The sequence below is a fragment of the Bombina bombina genome, chromosome 11, assembly GCF_027579735.1.
Source record: "Bombina bombina isolate aBomBom1 chromosome 11, aBomBom1.pri, whole genome shotgun sequence".
NCBI lineage: Eukaryota > Metazoa > Chordata > Amphibia > Anura > Bombinatoridae > Bombina > Bombina bombina.
In genome coordinates this window covers 118,429,199-118,454,915 of record NC_069509.1, presented here as the reverse complement: position 1 = coordinate 118,454,915, position 25,717 = coordinate 118,429,199, and the positions used below count along the sequence as shown (strand labels likewise).

The 25,717-nt window shown below is 38.8% G+C and overlaps 1 protein-coding gene across 2 annotated transcripts in view; it reads left to right on the top strand.

Annotated features, from left to right (window-relative positions):
* Window positions 1-25,717, top strand: part of TRRAP (transformation/transcription domain associated protein) — a 382,824-nt gene that overhangs the window by 178,004 nt on the left and 179,103 nt on the right. For both annotated transcript variants that reach the window (XM_053694540.1, XM_053694539.1), the window contains exons 43-45: window positions 1,924-2,070; window positions 7,068-7,281; window positions 22,549-22,674. In XM_053694540.1, the coding sequence (XP_053550515.1) occupies window positions 1,924-2,070; window positions 7,068-7,281; window positions 22,549-22,674 (487 nt within the window). The remainder of the gene's footprint in view (window positions 1-1,923; window positions 2,071-7,067; window positions 7,282-22,548; window positions 22,675-25,717) is intronic.

The following is a 25,717-nucleotide window of genomic DNA, read 5'->3' as shown; positions in this document are numbered from 1 at the left end:
TTAGAAGTCTTACAATAATTCACTGGACAGAGACTCACTCTTGTCTATCAGCTATCCATATCCCAGGTGTTGAGAACTGGGAGGTGGATTTTCTAAGTCGTCAGACTTTTCTTCCGGGGGAGTGGGATTTCCTCCGGAGGTCAAGACCAAGCAGGAGAGGGCTTTGGTGTTTTTGACAGCGCCTGCGTAGCCACGCAGGACCTGGTATGCAGATCTGGTGGACATGTCATCCTTTCCATCACGGTCTCTGCTTCTGAGACAGGTCCCTCTACCTCAGGGTCCTTTCAACCATCTAAATAGAATCAATCTGAGATGGACTGCCTGGAGACTGAACGCTTGATGTTATCAAAGCATGGCTTCTCCGAGTCAGTCATTGATACCTTAATACAGACATGAAAGCCTGTCTCTAGGAAAATTGAACATAGATATGGTGTAAATATCTGATTGTTATGAATCCAAGGGTTACTCATGGAGTAAAGTCTGGATTCCCAGGATATTATCTTTTCTCCAAGATGTTTTTGAGAAAAGGGTTGTCAGCTAATTCCTTAAAAGGGGACAGATTTTTACTCTGTCTATTTTTTTGCACAAGCGTCTGGCAGGTATTCTAGACGTTCAGGCATTTGGTCAGGCTTTGGTTAGATCCAAGCCTGTGTTTAAAACTGTTGCTCCGCCATGGAGCTTAAACCTGATTCTTAAGGTTCTTCAAGAAGTTCCGTTTGAACCTTTTTTTGTTCCATAGATATCAATCTTTATCTTGGAAAGTTCCTTTTGGGTAGCTAATTCCTCGACTCGTAGAGTCTCCAAGTTATCTGTGTTACAATGTGATTCTCCTTATCTGGTCCTTCGTACGGATAAGGTAGTCCTGCGTACCAACCTGGGTTTTTTCCTAAGGTGGTATCTAACAAGTACATCACTCAAGAGATAGTTGTTCCATGCTTGTATCCTAATCCTTCCTCAAAGAAGGAACGTCTATTACACAATATTGGACGTGGTTTGTGCTTTAAAGTTTTACTTACAAGCTACTACAGTTTTCATCAAACGTTCACCTTGTTTGTTGTCTATTCTGGACAGAGGAGAGGTCAAAAGACTTCAGCAGCCTCTCTGTCTTTTTGGTTAAAAAGCATAATTCATTTAGCTTATGAGACTGCTGGACAGCAGCCTCCTGAAGGGATTACAGCTCATTCTACTAGAGCTGTGGTTTTCACTTGGGCCTTTTTTAAATGTGGCTTCTGTTGAACAGATTTACAAGACGGAGTCTTGGTCTGCGCTTCATACTTTTCAAATTTAACAAATTTGATACCTTGCTTCTTCGGAGGCTATTTTTGGGAGAAAGGGTTTTTTACAGGCAGTGGTAACTTCCGTTTAAGTACCTGCCTTGTCCCTCCCATCATCCGTGTACTTTAGCTTTGGTATTGGTATTCCATAAGTAATGGATGATCCGTGGACTGGATACACTTAACAAGAGAAAACATAATTTATGCTTACCTGATAAATTTATTTCTCTTGTAGTGTATCCAGTCCACGGCCCGCCCTGTCACTTTAAGGCAGGTAATTTTTTCATTTGAACTACAGTCACCACTGCACCCTATGGTTTTTCCTTTCTCTGCATGTTTTCGGTCGAATGACTAAATATGGCAGTTAGGGGAGGAGCTATATAGCAGCTTTGCTGTGGGTGGACTCTTGCAGCTTCCTGTTGGGAAGGAGAATATATTCCATAAGTAATGGATGATCCGTGGACTGGATACACTACAAGAGAAATAAATTTATCAGGTAAGCATAAATTATGTTTTTTTGGCACTGCCATTTCATTCTGTGAGAGAATTGATGTCCCTTTAAGATTAATTGCTTGGAAATCTGTTGAATATAAGAGCAGAAATGCCAGCGTTTCTCACATTGTGTTGTGCTTGTGATCCCTTTGTGTAGGTGAATGACAACTCGAACACTGCAGGCTCCCCAGGAGAATTACTCTCTCGGCGCTGTGTGAACCTTCTGAAGACAGCTTTGCGTCCTGACATGTGGCCCAAATCGGAGCTGAAACTGCAATGGTTTGATAAGCTGCTAATGACGGTGGTGAGTGCCCTCCATATCCCATCAAGGCTTTTAAGAAACATGATTGCACTTAGAAATAAGCTGTCATTGGCAATGATGTATATTGGTTTTGCATTCTCTAGTTATAAAACTGTTACAATAATTCCTTTTTGCTTGTTATATTAAATATGACTTTGCTGCGCCTATGTCTCTTTATTAGAATATTGTAGAAGGTTGTTTATAGCTTCTTTCTCATGTTCATTGTGATTGCACATTAAGCTGGTGGTGAGCATAGCCAGTTGGGTTAATAGTTACCCATCAAACTATTAAAGGGACACTCAAGTCAAAATTAAACTTTCCCGATTCAGATAGAGCATGCAATATACTTCAAACTTTCCAATTTACTTCCATTAACAAAATGTACACAGTCTCTTTATATTTACACTTTTTGGGTCACCAGCTCCTATTGAGCATGTGCAAGAACTTACAGAATATACATATATGCATTTGTGATTGGCTGATGGCTGTCACATGATACAGGAGTAGAAATAGACATAACTCTGAAATTTGTCAGAAAGTGTAATTGCATTGTCCTTTAATGATGCATGTGTTGATTATGCAAATCTACTGGTCCTTTAAGCATGAAACTCCACATCCAACCACCCTCTCTTCTTTCTGTGATTGGAGGAGTAATGTTTCCTGAAAATAAAACTGTTTGAAGATTCCGTCTTTGACCAACTGGATAGCTTACTATTAAAGGGACTACAAACACATTTTATTTTACAAGGCTTTGGTGCCTTTGCTTTTCAGTAGCCAAACTAGACCCACCAATTGCCTGGAGGAGGTCATTTAGACTTGTTACTGGAGTAGACACAGCTAGCCAATGTAATTTTGTTAGTAGAATTGATTGGCAGTTCTTTCTCATCTCTGCTTAATCCAAGAACTGGCAAACTTCAACATTTTTCAGACTTGAATTACTGTGTGTGTATTTTATATATAGATAGAGCAAAACAATTGTATAGAAAATAAGCAAATCTAGGCAAGTATCCCTGCTTGGTTATTGTCAGATGTACTCTACATACATTGTTACCAATGCATCAGGGAACTCTGGGTAAGATATGCAAATTAGATTTACAATATCTCACAGTTTTTACTTCCAAGTATTGCGTTTAACCACCTTTTATGAGGTGGATGCAGCAAAAAACACTTCTGGACAGCTGTTTTGAGTTTATTAACTCTCATCAGCAGAAGATGGGTTTAATTTCCTGCTTAGAGAAGCTTATTTCCAGAGAAAAAGCAATACTCATTTCAGTTATGGTGCAAATCCAGATCTTAGTGTGTTGCAGAATGCTGCGAGCGGTCACCTTCTTTCGTATTCGGCAATTAACAAAACTGCTGAATGAACATCATTAGTATTTATTTCGTAACTACACATAACAGCATAATTGAAAATACAAGAAATATTTTCTAGTGTTAAAGGGAGAGTCTACTGCAGAATTTTTATTGTTTTAAAAGATAGATAATCCCTTTATTACCCATTCCCCATTTTTGCATAACTAACAGTTATATTAATACACTCTTTACCTCTGTGATTACCTTGTATCTAAGCCTCTGCAGACTGCCCCCTTACTTCAGTTTTTTTAACAGACTTGCATTTTAGCATTTAGCTCACTCATAAGTAACTCCACTGGAGTGAGCACAATGTTATTTATGTGGCACACATGAACTAGCTCTGTTTAACTGTTAAAAACTGTCAAAATGCAGAGATAAGAGGTGGCCTTCAATGGCTTAGAATTAACATGTGAGCTTACCTAGGTTTAGCTTTCAACAAAAAATACCAAGAGAACAAATACAATTTGATGATAAAAGTAAATTGGAAAGCTGTTTAAAGTTGCCTGCCCTATCTGAATCATGACAGTTTAAATTTGACTAGACTGTCCCTTTAAGTGTCCCTCCCCCCACCCATTTTTTATTCACATGCTTTTGTAAATGTTAACTTTTATAGATAAGTGCAAATTAACAATGGGAAATGTTCTGTGTATAAAGAACAAATAGCCCATTGCATAATCCCATTTTTACTAATACAAAATGATTGCATATCATACTAGCATTTAAGAAGCTCGCTAGCAAATTCCATTTCTCCATATTTCCAAATGCTAAACTACTATTCGCCCACTGCTGTTTAATTAAGCTTTGCTACATTAATAACTATCATCAGGATGTGAAATCTGAAGACAAGAGAGAGGATCAGGCAGTGCGCTTTTATCTCAGCATGTTGTCCCCGTGGCATAGTGGGCAGCGTTTCGATTTGGTTTTTATCTCAACAGTAGAGACCCTGCACCTACCAGACCTGTCAAAACACTACTAAGCCTTGTCCTTTCTACAACTGCGTCTGACATTCACGGCTTGTCCTTATATGCTTCTGTATGATTCCTTTCACCCGTGCACTTGTTTAAACAGCTGAAGAGATTTCGTAAAATTCTTCTTTTTTTCTCAGTTTAACATATAATAAGCATGTTTGGTCCGACTTTTTTTTTGCCTATTTTTTAAATATATTTAATACAAATTAATTTCTCTTTCGTTGGGAGCATTTTCTACTATCTTTGTGGTACTTTGAGCTTATTCATTTAAAGGGCCACTAAACCCAAAATCTTTCTTTCATGATTCAGATAGAGAATACAAATTTAAACAACATTACAATTTACTTCTATTATTTATTTTGCTTCATTTTTTTAGATATCCTTAGTTGAAGAAAAAGCAATGCACATGGGTGAGCCAATCACACGAGGCTTCTATGTGCAGCAAGCAATCGGCAGCTACTGAGCATATCTAGATATGCTTTTCAGCAAAGAATATCAAGAGAATAAAACAAATTAGATAAGAGAAGTAAATTAGAAAGATGTTTAAAATTGCATTCTCTTTCTAAATCATGAAAGAAAACATGTGGGTTTCATGTCCCTTTAAGTTTGTATGATCTTACATATCTTTTTGACACCATAGGAAGATGTAGGATTTAAAGGGACATTGTACGCAAGATTTTTCTTTTCATAAATGTTTTGTAGATGATCCATTTATATAGCCCATCTGGGTGTGTTTTTGTAAAAATGTATAGTTTTGCTTATTTTTAAATAGCATTGTGCTGATTTTCAGACTCCTAGCCAAGCCCCAAAGTATGAGATGTAGACACAAGTCTACAGACTCCTGCATACTCTTTTTTTTTTTTTTTTTTTTTTGTTTTGTTTGTTTTGTAATTGGTCTTTTCATATGTAGAGGAGGGGGGAGGGTCTGATATTCCTGCTGTCTCAGCCTTTTTCACTGGGTGTCCCAACCTAACCTCATTAGCAGTGCTAAACGTCTAAGTAAGTTTTTAAAAGGTTTTATACTGGATTTTTATATCAGTATCTGTGCACATTCTTCTTTATATTTATGTCTATTGCATGCAATTTTTTCATGATTCAGATAGAGCATGCAATTTTTAACAACTTATTTACTTCTATTATCACATTTTTTTCATTCTTTTGATATCTTTTATTGAAAACCATGGACGTAAGCTCAGGAACACGTTTGTGTCTGGAGCACTACATGGCAGCAGTTTTGCAACAATGTTATCCATTTGAAAGAGAATGTCCGTGCTTTTTCCTGTCATGTAGTGCTTCAGATACCTACCTAGGTGTCTCTTCAACAAAGAATACCATGGGAATAAAGCAAATTGGATTTTAATTGGAACTGTATACTCTGTCTGAATCACAAAATATTTGGGGGGGGGGGGGGTTTCATATCCCTTTAAAGGGAATCACATTAGCAATTAGACTCTTCTTACCATGGAACATTTTAGACACTTGTCAATCATTGATTAATATATTTAATTATTTACTGGATATAAAAAATGAAATGGAATTCCCCATAAGTTGTTAAAATACTTTTACAGTTTAAATGTATCATTTAGCTTTCCATTCATTATTTAACTATGAAAATTATTATTCCCAAGAGGCTAAATGGCCTCAGATTACAGAACACTATCCCTGCTTCATTCTACACAGTGACTGCTTGATCAGTACATTAGCTCCTTTTGAATATTTTTGGCAACCATTAAAGGGACATTCTAATCCAAAAATGATACACTAATTTGTTTGAGTACATTATGCTAGCATTGGTGACCCTAGATAACAATGTGTTTATTAACCCCCTCAATGGGGTTAAACACATAAGTATTGCTCTGAAGTTGCAAGCACCATTTAAATATTCCCCAAAAATGAATAAAGAAGATTTTTTTTTTTTTTAAGAAAAAGTTGAATTGGTGTAGTAGAAAATCTCTACAATCTTAGGGCAGATATTGAACAGTTGTTCCAATTTTTTTTCCAGGGACCATTCCCCCCGCTTTTTGTTAGACATACGAATACATTTTAAAAACTCTTGTAAACAAATTATAAATGTACCATGATCCTTGACAAAGCCAAGCAGCAATCGGTGAAATGTATGTCGGAGAACGCATGGACGTCACCGAAAAGGCGGAGATTGACCTTCTGAACCTAACTGCCGCATCTCAGAGACCTTGTTTCATTGTAACGGTCCATGGTAGCGGAGGTTCTTGCAATGGTGTCATCTCTTTAAACAAGCCTGGTGATATCCCTTTTTATCAATAAATATTTTTACTCTATCCGTTTTGAGTGCCACTTCTGTGTCTCCAATTGGAGTCTCAAAGAGCCTTGATATCTAGAGCTTGATGTTAAGCTCTAGAATATGTGAGTACATTAACCCTTTATTATATACACTTAAGTGTATTGCAGGACTTCACTATTTGCAACGTTTCTTTTTTGGAGGTACCATTTGGATCTGCAAGCAATAATTTGGGGACCCTGTCTCTATCAGTATATCCTTTTGTGCACTACCACACTGTTTTTGTTATTTGTATGTTGATTGGGATTCAGACAAGTTTATATATTGTTTTTTGATTGCTAAATTATAAATCTGCACTGCGCTTATGTACGAAACATTCATTCTGAACGACTTTTTATTTCTGTTAACACTGTGTGTTCTAGGAACAACCGGCTCAGGCTAACTTTGCAAACATATGCACAGGACTGGAGTTGCTAAGCTTCCTGCTCACCGTGCTCCAGAATACAGCCGTTCTCAGTAGCTTCAAACCTCTGCAGCGGGGGATTTCTGCCTGCATGTCTTGTGGGAACACCAAGGTCCTTCGGGCAGTTCACACTCTGCTGTCTCGACTGATGAGCATCTTCCCTACTGAACCTAGTAAGTTTGCTGCTTCTTATTGTTTTGGAATTTGTAGTCATTTTAACCCTGTTCCTTAATTTTGCAAATTGTTTCACTGCAGAAAAAGGGTAAATCCCCAAATCCGGAATTCCAATATCCAAACTTATTCTGAAATCCAAAGTTATTAATTAACATTTTTTTTTTTATACAATATTCAAAAATTACTTTTTTTTTCTTCCCCCTGTCTAAGTCACAATCTTCTCTGCCTGAATCTTTGGTTTGGTTTTTGTGTTCTAAATAATATTCTGTATTTATTAAAAGGGATATGAAACCCAAACATGTTCTTTTGTGATTCAGACAGAAGATAACATTTTAAAAGTTTCCAATTTACTTTTGTTATCAAATTTGCTTAGTTCCCATGATATTTGATGTTGAAGAGATACCTAGGTAGGCATCTGGGTCACTACATGACAGCTGCCATCTAGTGCTGTTGCAAATGGATAAGATTCTTGCAGACCTGCTGCCATATAGTTCTCCAGAAATGGGCTGGCTACTAAGCTTTATGTCTCTGCTTTTCAACAAATGATACCAAGAGAATGAAGACAAATTGATAATAGAAGTAAATTGCATGCTCTATCTGAATCATGAAATAAATATTTTGGATTTCATATCCCTTTAAAACAACAAATATTACCTTTCTGATTACAGTACTGTACTACCTTTCTGATGGTACCATGTATACAAGTATTAATCCCTTAACAACCAGCTTTGTACCCTGTATAACGCTGGTCATTATGCCCTTAAGGCATAACGCTGCAGTCCTGGGCTTCTCTCTGCGCGATCTCGCTCAAAATTGCGAGGTTGTGCTATATCTGCATGCCCCATGAGTGGGGCACTGCAGAAATAGATTTGCAGAGTTACCAATGCAGAGAGGGCCACTCTGTGGCCCTCTCTGCATTGGACAGCGGTGGTGTCGTTCGTTGGTGGGTGGGAGCTATAGCAGGCAGGCGGGTGGGTGGCCCATCACCGCTGCGACTTCCTGATCCTGTCCGTGATCGTGGCGGGAAGCGGAGCTCAGGAGCGCGTGCTTGCGCACGGTCAGATCAAATTGAATATTCAGCCGAAGGAGGGTGAGGCGAAAGGGAACATTATTTTTGGAAAGGGATCCGGGAGGGGAGAGGGGTAGGGTATTGATGAGGGGGGGGGAGCTACACTACAGAAAATTATTTTTTAATTTATTTTTTTTAAAACGGGCAAATTTTTTGTTTGTTTGTAAACTGGGTACTGGCAGTACCTAAGATGTCGGCCAATAGGTCGAGGGGGGAGGCTTATAGAGCTGTTTGGGGGGGATCAGGGAGGTTGGGGGGTAATGGGGTGTCCTACACCTCAGAAAAAATATATATAAAAAACAAACAAAACAAAAACACCTTTATTTTTATACTGGCAGACTTTCTGCCACTTCTTAAGATGGCGGTGACCATTGTGAGGTGGGGAGGAAAGAGAGCTGTTTGAGAGGGGTCAGGGGGTGGGATGTGTCAGGTGGGAGGCTGATATCTACACTAAAGCTAAAATTAACCCTACAAGCTCCCTAATTAATCCCTTCACTGCTGGGCATAATACACGTGTGGTGTGCAGAGGCAATAAGCGGCCTTCTAATTACCAAACATCAATGACAAAGCCATATATGTCTACCATTTCTGAACAAAGGGGATCCCAGAGAAGCATTTACAACCATCTGTGCCATAATTGCACAAGCTGTTTGTAAATAATTTCAGTGAGAAACCTAAAGTTTGTGAATTTTTTTATTTTATTGCATTTGGCAGTGAAATGGTGGCATGAAATTTACCAAAACGGGCCTAGATCAATACTTTGGGTTGTGTACTAAAAAAAAATATATACATGTCAAGGGATATTCAGGGATTCCTGATAGATTATCAGTGTTCCAATGTAACTAGCGCTTATTTGGAAATAGCAAAGTGCTACTTGTACTTATTGCCCTATAACTTGCAAAGAAGATGTAAACATTGGGTATTTCTAAACTCAGGACAAAATTTAGAAACTATTTAGCATGGGTGTTTTTTGGTGGTTGCAGATGTGTAACAGATTTTGGGGGTCAAAGTTAGAAAAAGTTTTTTTTTTTTTCATTATATTTTATAATTTTTTTATAGTAAATTATAAGATATGATGAAAATAATGGTATCTTTAGAAAGTCCATTTAATGGCGAGAAAAACGGTATATAATATGTGTGGGTACAGTAAATTAGTAAGAGGAAAATTACAGCTAAACGCAAACACCGCAGAAATGTAAAAATAGCCTTGGTCCTTAAGGGTAAGAAATTGAAAAATGGTTTGGTCCTTAAGGGGTTAAAACTGATTTAAAACTACCTTTACCTTACATGTATAACCCCTTAGTGACCAGAGCACTTTTCCATTTGTTGACCGTTTGGGACAAAGGCTATTTTTACATTTCTGCGGTGTTTGTGTTTAGCTGTAATTTTCCTCTTACTCATTTACTGTACCCACACATATTATATACCGTTTTTCTCGCCATTAAATGGACTTTCTAAAGATACCATTATTTTCATCATATCTTATAATTTACTATTAAAAAAATTATAAAATATGAGGAAAAAATGGAAAAAAAACAATTTTTTCAAACTTTGACCCCCAAAATCTGTTGCACATCTACAACCACCAAAAAACACCCATGCTAAATAGTTTCTAAATTTTGTCCTGCGTTTAGAAATACCCAATGTTTACATGTTCTTTGCTTTTTTTGCAAGTTATAGGGCACTAAATAAAAGTAGCACTTTGCTATTTCCAAACCACTTTTTTCAAAATTAGCGCTAGTTACATTGGGACACTGATATCTGTCAGGAATCCCTGAATATCCTTTAACATGTGTATATATATATATATATATTTTTAGAAGACATCCCAAAGTATTGATCTAGGCCCATTTTGGTATATTTCATGCCACCATTTCACCGCCAAATGCGATCAAATAAAAAAAAATGTTCACTTTTTCACAAATTTTTTCACAAACTTTAGGTTTCTCAATGAAATTATTTACAAACAGCTTGTGCAATTATTGCACAAATGGTTTTAAAATGCTTCTCTGGGATCCCCTTTGTTCAGAAATAGCAGACATATATGGCTTTTACGTTGCTTTTTGGTAATTAGAAGGCTGCTAAATGCCACTGCGCACCACACGTGTATTATGTGCAGCAGTGAAGGGGTTAATTAGGGAGCACGTAGGGAGCTTGTAGGGTTAATTTTAGCTTTAGTGTAGTGTAGTAAACAACCCCAAGTATTGATCTAGGCCCATTTTGGTATATTTCATGCCACCATTTCACCGCCAAATGCGATCAAATTAAAAAAAACTTTAAATATTTCACAATTTTAGGTTTCTCACTGAAATTATTTACAAACAGCTTGTGCAATTATGGCACAAATTGTTGTAAATGCTTCTCTGGGATCCCCTTAGTTCAGAAATAGCAGACATATATGGCTTTGGCGTTGCTTTTTGGTAGTTAGAAGGTCGCTAAATGCCGCTGCGCATCACACGTATATTATGTCTAGCAGTGAAGGAGTTAATTAGGTAGCTTGTAGGGAGCTTGCAGGGTTAATTTTAGCTTTAGTGTAGAGATCAGCCTCCCACCTGACACATCCCACCCCCTGATCCCTCCCAAACAGCTCCCTTCCCTCCCCCACCCCACAATTGTCCCCGCCATCTTAAGTACTGGCAGAAAGTCAGTCTGCCAGTACTAAAATAAGTTTTTTGGGGGGTTTTAGTTTTTTTAAAAAAAAAATAATAATAATTCTTCTGCTGTGTAGGACCCCCCTTAGCCCCCAACCTCCCTGATCCCCCCCCCCCAAACAGCTCTTTAACCCCCCCCCCCCCCCCCCCCCCCCTCTGCCTTTATTGTGCACCATATTGGGTACTGGCAGCTGTCTGCCAGTACCCAGTTTGAAAAATAATAATGTATTTTTTTATTTTTATTTTATTAAATATTTTCTTTATTTCTGTAGTGTAGCTGCCCCCCCCTCAACATCCAACCCCCCACCCTCTCCCAGATGCCTTGATTTTAAAATCCCACCCTCCCCAGTCCTCTCTCCCACCCTCCAGATCTACAGCATATTGATGCTGTTTTCATAGATCTCTCATGCACGCGTGCGCCCGTGCACGGCTCTCGTGCGCGCGCGCCCCGGCTCTCGTGCACGCACCTGCACAAGATCCCTCCCCCCCTCCTCCACCAATGACTTCCCACCCGCCTCCCTGGATGAGCTCCCACCCACCAACGATAACGGCCATCGATAGCCGATGCAGAGAGGGCCACAGAGTGGCTCTCTCTGCATCGGATGGCTAAAAACAGTTATTGCAGGATGCCTCAATATTGAGGCATCACTGCAATAACATGAAAGCAGCTGGAAGCTATCAGGATCGCTTCCACTGCTTTCAAAGACCAACGACGTATGGGGTACGTCCTTGGTCATTAACTGCATTTTTTTGCAGGACGTACCCCATACGTCGTTGGTCGTTAAGGGGATAAGCTGTTAAAGGGATACTAAACCCAATTTTTTTTCTTTCATGGTTCAGATAGAGCATGCCATTTTAAGCAACTTTCTAATTTACTCCTATTATCAAATGTTCTTTGTTTTCTTGTTATCTTTATTTGAAAAAGAAGGCATCTAAGCCAAAGAGCCAGCCATTTTTTGGTTCAGAGTTGGACAGCACTTGTTTAATAGTGGGTGCGTTTAGCCATCAATCAGCAAGCACAACCCAGGTTGTGAACCCAAAATTGGCCAGCTTCTAAACTTACATTCTTGCTTTTCAAATAAAGATAGCAAGAGAATGAAATAAAATGATAATAGGAGTAAATTAGAAAGTTGCTTAGAATTGCTTGCTCTATCTGAATCATGAAAGAAAAAAATTGGGTTCAGTGTCCCTTTAAAGGGACATTATACACTATTCTGAAAGCCAAACCTTTTCCAGTCCCAAGCAGTTTGGATAAAGGGTTTTCTGCCTATATACCTTTATTAAAAGTTAATTTTGAACTTAATCTTTAGTTTAAAGGGACATGAACCCCCAATTTTTTTTAATCATGATTCAAACAGAGCATATGATTTTAAACAACTTTCCAATTTTTTTCTGTTTTCAAATTTAAAGAGTCATTTTGGTGCAGCCACCAATCAGCATCTTTGTCCAAGTAATGCATTGTTTTTCCTGAGCCTACCGATATAAGCTTTTCAACTAAGGATACCAAGAGAATAAAGCAAATTAGATTACAGAAGTTTATTTGAAATTGGGTCTTTTTTAAAAGGACGTGAAACCCAAACTTCTTCTTTCATGATTTACACAGAACATGTAATTTTAAACCACTTTCTAACTTACTTCTGTAATCTAATTTGCTTTATTCTCTTGGTACATGTCCCTTTAAAGTCCGGCGGTGTTTTGCTTGGGAACTTCAAGGTTTTACCTGCGTGTTTAACCTGTTTGTGGGAGTCAAACAAAAAGTTATCTAGGGTCAAAAGTGCACAAATGACATGCTGTAATGAATTAGTGCTTATTATTGTTGCATACCGAATGTCCCTTTAAGCTTCTCTGGGTTGTGTTAAATGTGTCTGTGCTATGAATAAATGACTGTTGTGTGCTTACCAAGTTAAAGTGATAGTAAATCCTAGTGTTTGTGAAACGCTAGGATTTACGAGTGGAACAAATAAAGGGGACTCTCAGTTATGAAAGTATAAAATACTTCATGCTGAAAGTTCCTTTATTTGTCTGCAGCATATTCCGTGCTGAGCGCCTCAGCCCACCTGCAGCAGAGTGCTGTTTTTCAGTGAAGTGGCGCTTCCACCTCTTAGCCAATAACTGTGCGGGCCAGATGACCTCACTGCAAAATAGCATTCTGCTGCGGGTGGGCTGAGGCGCTCCAGCGCGGAATATACTGCAGACAAATAAAGGAACTTTCAGCATCAAGTATTTTATACGGACTGAAAGTCCCCTTTTATTTGTTGCACTGGTAAATCCTAGCGTTTCAAAAGTAGTAATACAATAATAATAATGGCATTCATCAAATAGGTAGCTTTTGGCACCTGTCATATACCTCTATATAGTATGTTATGAACCTCTATATATATATATATATATATATACATATATATATATATATATATATATATATATACACAGGTGGCCCTCGTTTTACAACGGTTCAATTTACACCGTTTCAGAATAACAACCTTTTTTCCAGTCATGTGACTGCTATTGAAAAGCATTCAGAAGCAGTGCATTTATTTAAATAGCCAGTAGGTGGAGCTGTCCGCTTTTGTTGCAGCAAAGCCAAGCAAGCTGAAATCAATCAGTTTAACCAGACCTGAGCTATCGAGCAGATTTCAAAGGAACAAGATCTTCCTGTCTATAAATCAGTCCAGATTTGAATGCATAGAAAGAACTGTTTGCAGAAAAATGCAAGTGAAGTCTGTGTTGTGTGATTATTTTATTAGGTTTATAATGCTGTTTAACAAATGTTTTTGTTCATTTAACTTAGTTTAATTATATATTTTGTGTTGTGTGATTATTTTATTAGGTTTATAATGCTGTTTAGCAAATGTTTTTGTTTATTTAACTTAGTTTAATTATATATTCTGTGTTGTGTGATTATTTTATTAGGTTTATAATGCTGTTTAGCATTTCAAGTCTTCATTTCAAAGCTTTAAAAATAATGTATTAGGTGTTACTTATGAGTCTGACAATTTTGAGAGGGGCCTGGAACCTATCTCCCTCACTTCCCATTGACTTACATTATAACTGGGTTTCAATTTACAACGGTTTCGATTTACAATCATTCCTTCTGGAACCTAACCCCGGCGTAAACTGAGGGCTACCTCTACTGTATATATAGCACTGCTTTAGGGCTTTGCAAACCTCCAGGAGTCACAGAGCACAAACGCTTAACATTTTGCTTCTGGCTCGTAGCATGTGTGCTGTTATACATAGAGAATATCTATGTACAAACTCTTTTACAGCTCCTGAAGTGTGTTGCTGTCTCCTTAATTTCATCCATGCATTGTCCATATAAAAATAAAAGATTAAAGGGCTATGAAACCCAATTTCTTCTGTTAAGTGTGATCAGTCCACGGGTCATCATTACTTCTGGGATATTACTCCTCCCCAACAGGAAGTGCAAGAGGATTCACCCAGCAGAGCTGCATATAGCTCCTCCCCTCTACGTCACTCCCAGTCATTCTCTTGCACCCAACGACTAGATAGGATGTGTGAGAGGACTATGGTGATTATACTTAGTTTTATATCTTCAATCAAAAGTTTGTTATTTTAAAATAGCACCGGAGTGTGTTATTACCTCTCTGGTAGAGTTTGAAGAAGAATCTACCAGAGTTTTTGCTATGATTTTAGCCGGAGTAGTTAAGATCATATTGCTGTTTCTCGGCCATCTGAGGAGAGGTAAACTTCAGATCAGGGGACAGCGGGCAGATGAATCTGCATAGAGGTATGTAGCAGCTTTTATTTTCTGACAATGGAATTGATGAGAAAATCCTGCCATACCGATATAATGTCATGTATGTATACTTTACACTTCAGTATTCTGGGGAATGGTACTTCACTAGAATTACACTGTAAGAATTACATAAAGCTGTTTAATAACTAGAAATTATGTTTAACGTTTTTGCTGGAATGTAAAATCGTTTTCATTTGCTGAGGTACTGAGTGAATAAATGTTTGGGCACTATTTTTCCACTTGGCAGTTGCTTAATCTTTTTTCTGACAGTTTCTGTTCTCTCTCACTGCTGTGTGTGAGGGGGAGGGGCCGTTTTTTGGCGCTTTTGCTACGCATCAAATATTTCAGTCAGCAGCTCATTGTATTTCCTGCATGATCCCGCTCATCTCTACAGAGCTCAGGGGTCTTCAAAACTTATTTTGAGGGAGGTAATTTCTCTCAGCAGAGCTGTGAGAATTATAGTTGACTGAGATAAAAAACGTTTATTCTGTAATTTGTTTCCTGCTTTCAGAATTTGTTATCTTTGCTAATGGGATTAAACCTTTGCTAAAGTTGTGTTGTTTACACTATAACTGTTTTCAATTTATTAATTTTCAACTGTCATAGATCTTCTGTGCTTCTTAAAGGCACAGTACGTTTTTAATATTATTCTAATTGAATTGTATTCCAAGTTGCAAGTTTATTTGCTAGTGTGTTAAACATGTCTGATTCAGAGGATGATACCTGTGTCATTTGTTGCAATGCCAAAGTGGAGCCCAATAGAAATTTATGTACTAACTGTATTGATGCTACTTTAAATAAAAGTCAATCTGTACAAATTGAACAAATTTCACCAAACAACGAGGGGAGAGTTATGCCGACTAACTCGCCTCACGTGTCAGTACCTGCATCTCCCGATCGGGAGGTGCGTGATATTGTAGCGCCGAGTACATCTGGGCGGCCATTACAAATCACATTACAGGATATGGCTACTGTTATGACTGAAGTTTTGGCTAAATTACCAGAACTAAGAGGTAAGCGTGATCACTCTGGGGTGAGAACAGAGTGCGCTGATAATATTAGGGCCATGTCAGACACTGCGTCACAGGTGGCAGAACATGAGGACGGAGAACTTCATTCTGTGGGTGACGGTTCTGATCCAAACAGACTGGATTCAGATATTTCAAATTTTAAATTTAAACTGGAAAACCTCCGTGTATTACTAGGGGAGGTGTTAGCGGCTCTGAATGATTGTAACACAGTTGCAATACCAGAGAAAATGTGTAGGTTGGATAAATATTTTGCGGTACCGGCGAGTACTGAGGTTTTTCCTATACCTAAGAGACTTACTGAAATTGTTACTAAGGAGTGGGATAGACCCGGTGTGCCGTTCTCACCCCCTCCGATATTTAGAAAAATGTTTCCAATAGACGCCACCACTCGGGACTTATGGCAAACGGTCCCTAAGGTGGAGGGAGCAGTTTCTACTTTAGCTAAGCGTACCACTATCCCGGTGGAGGATAGCTGTGCTTTTTCAGATCCAATGGATAAAAAATTAGAGGGTTACCTTAAGAAAATGTTTGTTCAACAAGGTTTTATATTGCAACCCCTTGCATGCATTGCGCCGATCACGGCTGCAGCGGCATTCTGGATTGAGTCTCTGGAAGAGAACATTAGTTCAGCTACTCTGGACGACATTACGGACAGGCTTAGAGTCCTTAAACTAGCTAATTCATTCATTTCGGAGGCCGTAGTACATCTTACTAAACTTACGGCGAAGAATTCAGGATTCGCCATTCAGGCACGCAGGGCGCTGTGGCTAAAATCCTGGTCAGCTGATGTTACTTCTAAGTCTAAATTGCTTAATATACCTTTCAAAGGGCAGACCTTATTCGGGCCCGGGTTGAAAGAGATTATCGCTGACATTACTGGAGGTAAAGGCCATGCCCTGCCTCAGGACAAAGCCAAAGCTAAGGCTAGACAGTCTAATTTTCGTTCCTTTCGTAATTTCAAAGCTGGAGCAGCATCAACTTCCTCTGCACCAAGACAGGAAGGAGCTGTTGCTCGCTACAGACAAGGCTGGAAACCTAACCAGTCCTGGAACAAGGGCAAGCAGACCAGGAAACCTGCTGCTGCCCCTAAAACAGCATGAATTGAGGGCCCCCGATCCGGGATCGGATCTAGTGGGGGGCAGACTTTCTCTCTTCGCCCAGGCTTGGGCAAGAGATGTCCAGGATCCCTGGGCGCTAGAGATAATATCTCAGGGATACCTTCTGGACTTCAAATACTCTCCTCCAAGAGAGAGATTTCATCTGTCAAGGTTGTCAACAATCCAGACAAAGAAAGAGGCGTTTCTACGCTGCGTACAAGAGCTCTTGTTAATGGGAGTAATCCATCCTGTTCCACGATCGGAACAGGGACAGGGGTTTTACTCAAATCTGTTTGTGGTTCCCAAAAAAGAGGGAACTTTCAGACCAATCCTGGACTTAAAAATCCTAAACAAATTCCTAAGAGTTCCATCGTTCAAGATGGAGACTATTCGGACAATTTTACCTATGATCCAAGAGGGTCAGTACATGACCACTGTAGATTTAAAAGATGCCTACCTTCACATACCGATTCACAAAGATCATTACCGGTACCTAAGGTTTGCCTTCCTAGACAGGCATTACCAGTTTGTGGCTCTTCCATTCGGATTGGCTACAGCTCCAAGAATCTTCACAAAGGTTCTGGGTGCTCTTCTGGCGGTACTAAGACCGCGGGGAATCTCGGTAGCTCCATACCTAGACGACATTCTGATTCAAGCTTCAAGCTTTCAAACTGCCAAGTCTCATACAGAGTTAGTACTGGCATTTCTAAGGTCACATGGATGGAAGGTGAACGAAAAGAAAAGTTCACTCGTTCCACTCACAAGAGTTCCCTTCCTGGGGACTCTTATAGATTCTGTAGAAATGAAGATTTACCTGACAGAGGACAGGCTAACAAGACTTCAAAGTGCTTGCCGCACCCTTCATTCCATTCAACACCCGTCAGTGGCTCAATGCATGGAGGTAATCGGCTTAATGGTAGCGGCAATGGACATAGTACCCTTTGCACGCTTACACCTCAGACCACTGCAACTGTGCATGCTAAGTCAGTGGAATGGGGATTACTCAGACTTATCCCCTTCTCTGAATCTGGATCAAGAGACCAGAAATTCTCTTCTATGGTGGCTTTCTCGGCCACATCTGTCCAGGGGGATGCCATTCAGCAGACCAGACTGGACAATTGTAACAACAGACGCCAGCCTTCTAGGTTGGGGTGCCGTCTGGAATTCTCTGAAGGCTCAGGGACAATGGAGTCAGGAGGAGAGTCTCCTGCCAATAAACATTCTGGAATTGAGAGCAGTTCTCAATGCCCTCCTGGCTTGGCCCCAGTTGACAACTCGGGGGTTCATCAGGTTTCAGTCGGACAACATCACGACTGTAGCTTACATCAACCATCAGGGAGGGACAAGAAGCTCCCTAGCTATGATGGAAGTATCAAAGATAATTCGCTGGGCAGAGTCTCACTCTTGCCACCTGTCAGCAATCCACATCCCGGGAGTGGAGAACTGGGAGGCGGATTTCTTAAGTCGTCAGACTTTTCATCCGGGGGAGTGGGAACTCCATCCGGAGGTCTTTGCCCAAATACTTCGACGTTGGGGCAAACCAGAGATAGATCTCATGGCGTCTCGACAGAACGCCAAGCTTCCTCGTTACGGGTCCAGATCCAGGGATCCAGGAGCAGTCCTGATAGATGCTCTGACAGCACCTTGGGACTTCAGGATGGCTTATGTGTTTCCACCCTTCCCGATGCTTCCTCGATTGATTGCCAGAATCAAACAAGAGAGAGCATCAGTGATTCTAATAGCTCCTGCGTGGCCACGCAGGACTTGGTATGCAGACCTGGTGGACATGTCATCCTGTCCACCTTGGTCTCTACCTCTGAAACAGGACCTTCTGATACAGGGTCCCTTCAAACATCAAAATCTAACTTCTCTGAAGCTGACTGCTTGGAAATTGAACGCTTGATTTTATCAAGACGTGGGTTTTCTGAGTCAGTTATTGATACCTTAATACAGGCTAGGAAGCCTGTTACCAGAAAGATTTACCATAAGATATGGCGTAAATACCTATATTGGTGTGAATCCAAAGGTTACTCTTGGAGTAAGGTTAGGATTCCTAGGATATTGTCTTTTCTACAAGAAGGTTTAGAAAAGGGTTTATCTGCTAGTTCATTAAAGGGACAGATCTCAGCTCTGTCCATTCTGTTACACAAACGTCTGTCAGAAGTTCCTGACGTCCAGGCTTTTTGTCAGGCTTTGGCCAGGATTAAGCCTGTGTTTAAAACGGTTGCTCCACCATGGAGTTTAAACCTTGTTCTTAATGTTTTACAGGGCGTTCCGTTTGAACCCCTTCATTCCATTGATATAAAGTTGTTATCTTGGAAAGTTCTATTTTTAATGGCTATTTCCTCGGCTCGAAGAGTCTCTGAATTATCAGCCTTACATTGTGATTCTCCTTATTTGATTTTTCATTCGGATAAGGTAGTTCTGCGTACTAAACCTGGGTTCTTACCTAAGGTAGTTACTAACAGGAATATCAATCAAGAGATTGTTGTTCCTTCCTTGTGCCCAAATCCTTCTTCGAAGAAGGAACGTCTACTGCACAACCTGGATGTAGTCCGTGCTCTAAAATTTTACTTACAGGCAACTAAGGAATTTCGACAAACGTCTTCTCTGTTTGTCGTTTACTCTGGGCAGAGGAGAGGTCAAAAAGCTTCTGCTACCTCTCTTTCTTTTTGGCTTCGTAGCATAATTCGTTTAGCTTATGAGACTGCTGGACAGCAGCCTCCTGAAAGAATTACAGCTCATTCTACTAGAGCTGTGGCTTCCACTTGGGCCTTCAAGAATGAGGCCTCTGTTGAGCAGATTTGCAAGGCTGCAACTTGGTCTTCGCTTCATACTTTTTCCAAATTTTACAAATTTGACACTTTTGCTTCATCGGAGGCTATTTTTGGGAGAAAGGTTCTTCAGGCAGTGGTTCCTTCTGTATAAAGAGCCTGCCTATCCCTCCCGTCATCCGTGTACTTTTGCTTTGGTATTGGTATCCCAGAAGTAATGATGACCCGTGGACTGATCACACTTAACAGAAGAAAACATAATTTATGCTTACCTGATAAATTCCTTTCTTCTGTAGTGTGATCAGTCCACGGCCCGCCCTGTTTTTAAGGCAGGTAAATATTTTTTAATTTATACTCCAGTCACCACTTCACCCTTGGCTTTTCCTTTCTCGTTGGTCCTTGGTCGAATGACTGGGAGTGACGTAGAGGGGAGGAGCTATATGCAGCTCTGCTGGGTGAATCCTCTTGCACTTCCTGTTGGGGAGGAGTAATATCCCAGAAGTAATGATGACCCGTGGACTGATCACACTACAGAAGAAAGGAATTTATCAGGTAAGCATAAATTATGTTTTTGAGATGGACCATACAATTTTAAACAACTCTCAATTTCACTTCTGTTAGAAAATTTGCTTAATTTCTTTGTTATCCTTTATTGAAGGAGCAGCATTGCACGACAGGAAGCTGAAAACCAATCAGCAGCTAGCTCTCCATAGTGCATTTCTGCTCTTAAACCTACGCATGTAAACTTATCAACAAATGATACCAAGAGTACAAAGCAAATTAGAAAGTTGATTAAAATTGTACTATCTAAATCATGAAATAATTTCTTTGGGTTTCATGTCTCTTTAATACCAACCATTTCATAGGTGAAATTACTTTTGTTAATGCTTCTAGAGCAGAGATCCTGCAAGGTCTGAAGTTAGATCTTTTTGAGTAAAACTTCCTTACAAATGTCTTTAGGTCCTGTTATTTATTTGTGATTTGGTCTTATACTACATTACATCTTTCTACAGAGGCTAATTTGTTGGCATCTAAGCAAGAGAGACACTTAGTTGTTGCGGTGTAAGTTCTGTACATTATAAACTGGCTTTTGGCATATAAAATAGTTTAGCATTTTCTCTCTAGTGCTCAATAACTACCTCTAGAGCAGTGTTTTTCAACCAGTGTGCCGTGGCACACTAGTGTGCCGTGAGAGATCCTCAGGTGTGCCATGGCAGACTGACAACAGTGTGACATATTTTTTAAACTTTGCTTGTTTTTTACTCCCAGTGCAGGGGTAGTTTGTAGGAGGCATGGCATAACAGCACAATACATACAGTATGTGTGTGTTTGTGTGTATGTGTATATATATATGCTGTATTAGGCTACAATGTGTGATTTTTTTTAAAATTTTGGGATGGTGGTGTGCCACAGGATTTTTTAATGTAAAAAAGTGTGCCACGGCAAAAAAAAGGTTAAAAATCACTGCTCTAGAGGGTAAATGTTGCATCTTTGTCTTAAAGGGACACTAAACCCAAATTTTTTCTTTCATGATTCAGATAGAGCATGCCATTTTAAGCAACTTTTCTAATTTACTCCTATTATCAATTTTTCTTTGTTCTCTTGCTATCTTTATTTAAAAAGCAGGAATGTGATGCATAGGAGCCGGCCCAATTTTGGTTGAAAACCTAGGTTATGCTTGCTTATTGGTGGGTAAATGTAAGCCTCCATTAAGCAAGTGCTCAATGACACTTTACTGACTGTTACAGATGAGGAACAGGACTTGGGAATTATTATTTCAGATGATTTAAAACTTAGTAAACAATGTAGTAATGCAGCGAGTAAGGCTAGCAGAATGCTTGGATGTATTGGTAGAGGTATTTGCAGCAGAAATAGTAAGGTTCTTATGCCACTTTATAGATCATTGGTTAGGCCTCATCTTGAGTATTGTGTGCAGTTCTGGAGGCCATATCTTCAGAAGGATATTAACAAACTTGAATCTGTGCAATGGAGGGCTACCAAAATGGTACATGGTCTAAAAAATAAAACTTACCAGGATAGGCTCAATGACCTAAATATGTATAGCTTAGAGGAGAGAAGGGAAAGAGGTGATATGGTAGCAACTTTCAAGTACATTAAAGGGTTTAGTAAAACTGAGGCTGTGGGTATTTTACATAAAATGGAAAATTCAAGAACAAGGGGTCATGAGCTCAAGCTAAAGGGTAGTAGATTCAGGAGTAATTTGAGGAAGCACTTCTTTACAGAAAGAGTGATTGATTTATGGAATAAACTTCCTCAAGAGGTAGTAGCAACAAACACTGTGGGGGACTTTAAAAATGCATGGGACAAGCATAGGGCTATCCTACGAACTAGATAAGTTTATACTGTTAGGTAAGGTCGGGCAGACTTGCTGGGCCTATGGCTCTTATCTGCCGTCAATATCTATGTTTCTATGTTTCTATGGTGCTGAACCTAAAATGGGCTGGCTGCTAAGATTTACATTCCTGCTTTTAAAATAAAGATAGCAAGAGAATGAAGAAAAATTGATAATAGGAGTAAATTAGAAAGTTGATTAAAATGCCATGTTCTCTCAATCATGAAAGAAAAAAATTGGGTTCAGTGTCCCTTTAAAATATAATTTGTTTGGAAGTTTAGGAGCATGTTATTGATCTGTATACATGCTGACTTTTTAATTCTTCGGAGGTTAAAATATTCAGAATAAAACAAAACTTGACAATCAAAAAAGGAGCTAAACCCTTTTCGCGCAACATCTCCTTTATCTAAAAATGAACATTCTCTCACAATAGGTTGAAAAATTGATCACAAGACTTAAACAGAATTTCCAGTAAATGCTCAAGAACAAATTGATCAGATGTTTCATATGTGTTTTTTTTTTTAATTCTAGGTACATCAAGTGTTGCTTCAAAATACGAAGAATTGGAGTGTCTGTATGCCGCGGTCGGGAAGGTCATTTATGAAGGCCTAACTAATTATGAAAAAGCTACTAGCAATAATCCTTCACAGCTCTTTGGTGAGTTTTGCTATCTTAAAGGACCATTAAAGTGAAGGTAAAGTTAGCTCTATTGTATTATTACATGTTAAAATACTCCCAAAATGAATGCTACTTTCATTCATCATTTTTTTTTTTTTTTAACACATTAAATCTGTTATCTCCGTTTTTCCTTAGAATTTTCAACGCTTTCAAAACAACCCGATATATATATATATATATATATTTATTTATTTGTTCTTCTTGCCGGTCACGTTCTGGCAAATGCCAATTGAAAATCTGGCCGTTAGGCGGCCGTCATTTGACGCCACTTCACTATTTGACGCTGTGCGCATGCGTTCCCATTATTTCCTCTCCCTTGTAAGAAAAGCTCGCTCCCGTTTTGCGCATGCGCAATAGTGATGTTTTCTAGTTACCATTGAATATGTCGGCTTAGATTAGAGTAACGCATGCTCATAGGTTATAGTCGGCAAAGTGTGCGCATGCGCATTAGGTTAGATACACGAGAATGCGCTTTTGAGATACGTATAGTGCGGGTGGGACCGCTCTATACGTAAGAGTGTCAGAAAACAGGAAATGGCTGATGGGAGGAGTCAATAACGGCAGAGTAAGCAAATATAAATCGGTTTAATTAAAATATGACATAATGAAATGTTAAAAAAAAAAGTTTGCGATTACACTATTTAGGACATTACTAATATAATTATGTTGAAAAAACATCCAAACTTTACCTTCACTTTAAACTTGGCATTTCAACAACACACAAAATGTTGTATTACTGAAAATTAAACATTTATTGCAATATACATTCATTATTTATTTTGCTTTCTTTTAAAATACATTGTAAAATTGTACTTGGGTTAATACTTTTGTCTAATTTAACTGGGAGGTTTTACCCCTCCTACATCACATCCTCTTTACTCATTTGCTAGGATTATCAGTTTTGCATCAACAATCATGATAGGAAAACTATTCTTTCCAATAGCAGTGAGCATAAAAGGTTGTTTAGGTGTTAACATTATTGTGTATATATAAATATATATTTAGCTATTACATAAAGAATAATAAGAATATATACCTGTTACATTATTTTTTCAAACTTGCTAAACCTCCTTAAAGGGGAATTAAACCCCCCAAAAAATCTTTAATGATTTAGAAAGAGCATACAATTTTTCCAATGTACTTCATTATCTAATTTGCTTAATTTACTTTCTATCTTTTGTTTAAAAGCATATCTAGATAGGCTCCAGTGTATGGAGCTAGCTGCTGATTGGTGCCTGAACTTGTATGTCCATTTTCATTGGCTTACAAATGTGTTCAGCTATCTCTGAGGAGCGCATTGCTGCTTCTTCAATAAAAGATATCAAGAGAATGAAACAAAATTTATAACAGAAGTAAATTGGAAAGTTGTTTAAAAATGTATATTATAACTGAATCATGAGAAAAATGTTGGGGTTCATGTCCCTTTAAGGGAAGAGAAGAGGGCAGTCTACCCCAGTCTTTCCTTAACTGCACGTGTACAGAGTTCATGCTATATCTGCATATTAGTTTGTGATTGGTTATAGCATTGGTTTAACAAGGGTTACTAAGAGAACGAAGCACATTTGAAAATAGAAGTGAATTTAAAAGTGTCTTAAAATGACCTGCTCTATCTGAATCATGCAAGTTTAATTTTGACTTTCCTATCCCTTTAAGTGTCACTTCCCTTACCCATAACCCCCAGTCATTCTCTTTGCCTTGATCACGGGAGGATGGCAAAGATTATGTCTGAAGATATTTAATCCTTTTATGGGTACTTTTCCCTGCAAGCAAGGCTTAGGGGTTATGCTGTGTCCATGTCAATCTTTTTAGTAAGAGTAATGGTGGCTTTTAGCAGTTAGAAGGAACTTAGAACAACTTTCCAATTTACTTCCGTTATCAAATTAGCTTCATTCTCTTTTTATATCCTTTGTTGGAGGAGTAGGATTGTGTTAGTGGGAGCTAGCTGATAATCGAAGCAAAATGGAAAGTTGTTTAAAATTGTATACTCCATATTAATCATGTAATTGGGTGGTGCTTTATATCCTTTTAAGGTTTTTGTTCCCATGACACAGATATTACCAGTTTATTATATATTTGCACTGTCTGAATGTTAGGTCACAAATAACTTTTTATTTTCACAATGCATCGTAGAAATTATTTGAATTTATCTTTTAAAACGATAGCTAATATACTCCAGAGTTTTTCTCTCTAGTGGTCTATCCTCACACTGCTCTTTAAAGGGACATTGTCGTGCAAAGTTTGGTTTACATGCAATTAATTGTTTGAGCACGTCATTTTAGCAATACTGATCCTGCAACTTTGTGTTTAACCCCCACAGAGGGAGCCTCAGGCAGATTCTAGTCTCTGAGCAGATACAGCCGGTAATTTGTAGGGATTGCATGACTGCTGATTGGCTCACTGGCAGTGTCTGCTTGAGACTAGCAGTTTTCTGAGGGTTTCAAGTAGGACTTTTTTTTTACATATGTGTTTAACCCTTTTGCAGGGTTAAAGGGACAATCTACACCAGAATTGTTATTGTTTAAAAAGATAGATAATCCCTTTTATTACCTATTCCCCAGTTTTACATAACCAACACTGTTATATTAATATACTTTTTACCTCTGTGATTACCTTGTATCTAAGCCTCTGCAGACTGCCCCTTATCTCAGTGCTTTTGACAGACGTGCAGTTTAGCCAATCAGTGCAGACCAAATAACTCCACGGGAGTGAGCACAATGTTATCTATCTGACACATATGAACTAGTACTATCTAACTGTGAAAAACAAAATGCTCTGAGCTAAGAGGCGGGTTTCAACGCTTTAGAAATCAGTTTGAGCCTAACTAGGTTTAACTTTTCAAAATTACCACCAAGGGAACAAAGCAAATTTGATGATAAAAGTAAATTGGAAAGTTGCATGCCCTATCTGAATCATAAACGTTTAATTTTGACTAGACTGTCCCTTTAAACTCATATACTTACAGAGTCAGTAGTGCTAAAAGGACATACAAATTAGAACACATACATTTTACAGTGCCCCTTTT